A 4,687-nucleotide genomic window follows, 5' to 3' on the forward strand; every position below is an offset into this window, starting at 1 on the left:
CTTCACGTCATATGAAATACAGAGTAGATAAAATTCAGCCCAAGAAGCATTCTCTAGAGGTTTCACCCTCAAATTACTCCCCTATACAAATAAAAAGAAAATGACGACAGTAACAACTTAGTTTTCAAGTAAAGTAACAACCGCTTCACGTCATCTCTGATGCAAGGGTCAGAAACAAATACAAAGTAGATAAAACGTTGTGTAGACAATCCATGCTATGTTTAGATTTGAGACGGACCAAATTTATATTTTTGGCTGAGCCACATCCAACAACGGTCAGAAGACTAGCTAGGGATCAACAGAATATCAGCTGTCCAAGGAATATTTGTTCCTCAAACAGATTTAAATTTTACATATTTCAAGCAGAACCCTGATCCCACAAGTTGAAGTGCTTCAGCACAATAGCTTTGACGTAAGGTATATAAACGATAAATTAGATCCTCATGAAATCATATCTTGCAAACAGAAGCTTGATTTCACTGGTAGAGGAACTATTGTCAGACATTACGCATATAGTAGGCAATAGAAAGTGCATAAAGATTGCAGGAAGCAAAACCATAGTATCATAGAGATTGAAAAGATGGTAATCACAATTGTAAAAGGTAAAGCAGCTTCCAGTTTTCACATAAGCAATGTCGATGGGAATAAATATCAGTGAGAAAAGCAAAAGGTATTATGATACTAACCCAACTTTCAATAAGCCCGTACCCTCGATTCTGCACACCAAAACATGGCCTTCTTCCACCTTCACTCACTAGCTCAGTCACGCTGCAGGACTTCTTTCTCAGTTATCCACCATGAGGCTTCCTCATGCTTGTTAGGTATTTGCGTTCAAATAATAGACAAAGAACTTCTTAGTCAAACAAGGGCACCATACATTTCAACTTGGAAGTAGCAACATTACAGTAAAGGAGAAACATCATTCTCGATATTGATGAGACATGTAAAATGGGAGAATTGGCGAAGAGATTTGGCAACAATACATTCAGCAAAGCTAAAACATGCTGCAGAAATCTTCACAAAATTCAATTCGCACAAAATTTAAGTTGAAATTTCCAAAAAGAAGTTATAACAGGAATAAAATAGATAAGCACATGTAAATAATCATAAAGTCAGTTCTCAAACACAGAGAGAACTGTTTCATCTGCACTCAACACCAACTTCAGCAGCTCGTCTAGGCTTGTTTTTCCTTCTGCTCCCTATTTGTCTGAATCCAACCGACTTTATCAAGTCATTAGAGTTAGTTTTAGTTCCAACTCCATTTTCCTCTTCCACTGAATCCTTATTTTCCATGACTTGTGAAGGTCTCTTCCTCTTCTTTCCATCCTCAACTACTAGGTTCTTGATATCTTTATTTAAGACGGATCCTTTTGTATTCTCACTATCATCTTCATCCTCCACTACCTTCTCAACTTCCTCTTCTTCCTCTATTTCACCCTTCGGCTTCTGTGGTCTTCCCCTTCTCCTCACCGGCATCTTCTCTTCTTCACCACTCACAAGATCCTCACGAACAGATTGCTTCTTTGCCTTGCCTCTTCCTCTACCCATTGTCCAAATAAAGAAACTTTGCTGGTGAAATGTCCTAGTATCAGGAATCACAGTAAAAACTGAAATGTCCTATGAATAAAACGAAACGAATATCAGAGGATTAAAGAGAACCAACACAAATTTACAGTACCAAACATATGGGGAGGATGTACTTGAGCTCAATAAACAAGTTCCGGTGAAGAGGATCCCAGTTGAAATCATTCACCAACAAGAACAATAAAGATAATAACTTTATCTTCTACAGTATCCTATCCTCAAAACTGAAACTGAAACTGAAATCACATACAAACAAATATGAAAAAATGATATTTGTTACAAACAAACAAAACTATGTCTTCACACTCAGCCTTAAGTGAAAACAGGACAAGTAAAACTGAGAACCATTTCAAACAAGAACCCTTTATAAATTATTCAAATACATTAACTCAATCAAATTAAAGCCACTAGAGAAGAAAAAACTGGACTCTATACCAGAAAAAAAAAACTTAAATAAAATAAGAAGAAACTCAAAACAGAAAACTTCACCATATCAGACATTCAGTAAACAACCAAACCATAACATGTTTGAAGCCATATTCATTAAAAGGAAAACAAATAAATGCTACTACTACTAATACAAATGTTTTAGTGGAAACAAATTAAATAGACACTAAATCATAAAAAGATTGAATCTTTGGATTAACCCACAAAAATATACTATAAAGCTATTTGTTTTGATGCTTTGGGAATAGAAAGATACCAAATTAAGATGATACTTCAGGAAACAGCCACCATTTTCATCCTTAACCATAAACACATCGCTTATTTTATCAAACCAATATAATTAAAGCCCAATATATTCAGAAGGGGGTCCTTCTGAACCTGAGGAACCTAAAGATTATTTTGTCAATAAGAAAGAAATAAAATGATCTGACAGAAATTGGGAAGTCAGATCAGAAAATAATAAGGAAGTAGTGAAAAGTTTAACATGTGAGTAGAGTTACGAGGAGAAGAATCTTTGCCATTAGAGGTTCAGAGAGCAGTGGTAATAAGCTGAGGCAGAGAGGCAAAAGCCAAATAAGACTACAGAAGTGAAGAGAAGAAAAATGAGAAATGTATATTCTTACAAAAATGTTAAAATAATATTTTTAGCACGGCATTTCATATTATCTATTTTGACTGGATATGGAATTTAGAAAAAAATATTTTTGAAATTTTAATTTTAAAACAAGTGTGATGAGGTTAATTGGACGCAGAATTTAAAAAAGAATCAAAGATTTTTTTAACTTATATTTTAAAATAAGTGTGATGTGAGCATGCAATTTTAGGAGAAAAGTAATACTTTTAAATCTTGTGGTTTAAATTAGTGTACATAAATTTGTATGACTATAATTTTTTTTATTAAAATTAAAATTAATGTTAACTTATTTCTAAATATAAAAAAAAAAAAAAAATTCTTATAAAAATTTATATTCAGTTTAAAAAGAATGTACATCATAACAATTGGGAAGAAAGAGTAATATACAATGGTGTTTGGAGAATTAGGGTAAAGTATAAACTAAGGAATTTGATGGTAAAAAACGAGTAAGGGAACTGGTGGTCAACGAGAAAACACAAGGACAGGAATATTTAAGAATCAATAGTTTAGGGTCTAGTAAGGAAGAGTTGAAGTATGTGATATTGTGATTGTATGAGGAAACATGTTTAAGAAAATTAATGTTTGAGAAGTTTAAAACCTACTTAAGTTAAACAAAGATTAACAATTAGATGCTTCATAATATATTCAATATTAAAAAATGGCATGCAAGGATGTTCAACAAACCAAAAACTGAAACTATTATTAATTTCTTTATCTTGGAAAATGGGAACACATGTTATGTGGTAAACCATATTGGATACTTAATGGTCAATCGTAGTGTCGTAATTACACAAAATATTCAAATTATCTTATCGTAATTCATATAAATCAAGCTAATCTGATTTATATTATTAGTACACGAAATGTAAATTCTAGTTTATAATTGACCTTGCTTGTGTGTAAAGATGGAGAGGAGACTGCTGGTATCCACTCCCTCACATTTGACAAGTTCTTGTAGTAATCACTACTCCTATATATCCAGTAAGAAAATGATTTTGAAATATTTATATTTAAAGAAATGAGAAAACGTAGGTTTGTCGTTTAACTAATGAATCAGAGCAACGACTTTATGTGAAGGTTAAACTTTAACTATGATTATTAGCAGTAAATATTCCTTACGTACTTTGAATCCCGAGAGTCCAATTGAGTGGCTAAATAATAAATCTGAAGTTGAAATGACTGAAAAGCCCTCACTTTGTTGGGTTGTCTGCGTCGCTTCTAAATCAGGTCCCACATATTATGTTGGTTAAACATGGGCCTACTTTTGTTCTTAGTTAAATCACAAATTGGGCTCAAGCCCGATCCATATAAATGATCCAAACAGCCTCTCTTCCCTCCTTGAATAGACAAATTAACTCAAATACCCGCTCACCTAATCTTTCAAACTATAAATAACCCGCGGATGTATAATATATATATACAATTCACATATAATATATGCATAATTATGTATAATCAATGTATAATTTATGTATATCATCTAGAAAAAGTAAAGATTGAATCTGACGGGTTGTTTGTGTAACAATTGTGAGAACCTTTTGGTAGTGAGCGGACTCTTTACTTCGGATCAACCTCGTGCGAATTTGAATTAGTCAGAATAGGAAATATTTAAAGTAAAAATGAAAATCATTTCCGGCTTTCACAAAAGAAAAAAAAAAAAAAGACACCTTTGATTACTCAGTACTCACCAGGGTTGTAGTTCTGATTAAATGCTTTGTTATTTTAGCACTTTTGTAACTGACCATGTTGAGTCCAATGTGAAGTGCGAACTATGTTAAATTTAAGATTTAAGAACTCTGTTCAACTCAAACTGTACTTTGAGGGATATTCACTGTTTCATGATTTCACCTTTTTTGTGTGACCTCAATCTCCGCTTATACTCTGCGTATGAATAATGCGTATGAACGAAATGGAACTATCCAATCATGATGTTATGAATCAGCCCCAGTCCAATGTCATACAAATAGTTATTGGACTGAGAACAAATAATTGGGTCAGGTTAATTTGAGATCCATGTGGATT

At 33.0% G+C, this 4,687-nt stretch overlaps 1 protein-coding gene across 2 annotated transcripts; it reads right to left on the bottom strand.

Annotated features, from left to right (window-relative positions):
- Positions 1 to 1,029: 1,029 nt before the first annotated feature.
- Positions 1,030 to 2,622, bottom strand: LOC104114410 (uncharacterized). 2 transcript variants are annotated; one of them, XM_009624858.4, is made up of 2 exons: positions 2,288 to 2,622; positions 1,030 to 1,607 (listed from the first exon to the last, which is right to left on the bottom strand). In XM_009624858.4, the coding sequence occupies exon 2, from the start codon at positions 1,546 to 1,548 to the stop codon at positions 1,141 to 1,143; it is 408 nt and encodes a 135-aa protein (XP_009623153.1). In that variant the 5' UTR covers positions 1,549 to 1,607; positions 2,288 to 2,622; the 3' UTR covers positions 1,030 to 1,140. The 2 variants fall into 2 exon arrangements, with proteins under 2 accessions (XP_009623153.1, XP_009623152.1); XM_009624857.4 differs by having other exon boundaries at positions 1,030 to 1,617; positions 2,288 to 2,621.
- Between the last annotated feature and the right edge of the window lie 2,065 nt (positions 2,623 to 4,687).

The sequence above is a fragment of the Nicotiana tomentosiformis genome, chromosome 12 (assembly GCF_000390325.3).
Source record: "Nicotiana tomentosiformis chromosome 12, ASM39032v3, whole genome shotgun sequence".
NCBI lineage: Eukaryota > Viridiplantae > Streptophyta > Magnoliopsida > Solanales > Solanaceae > Nicotiana > Nicotiana tomentosiformis.

Coding starts and splice junctions, on each gene's coding strand:
- LOC104114410 (XM_009624857.4), bottom strand. CDS start 2,338: ATGGTTAAGGATGAAAATGGTGGCTGTTTCCTGAAGTATCATCTTAAT. Junction 1,618..2,287: donor TGAAGTATCATCTTAATTTG/GTATCTTTCTAT, acceptor TTTTATTCATAG/GACATTTCAGTTTTTACTGT.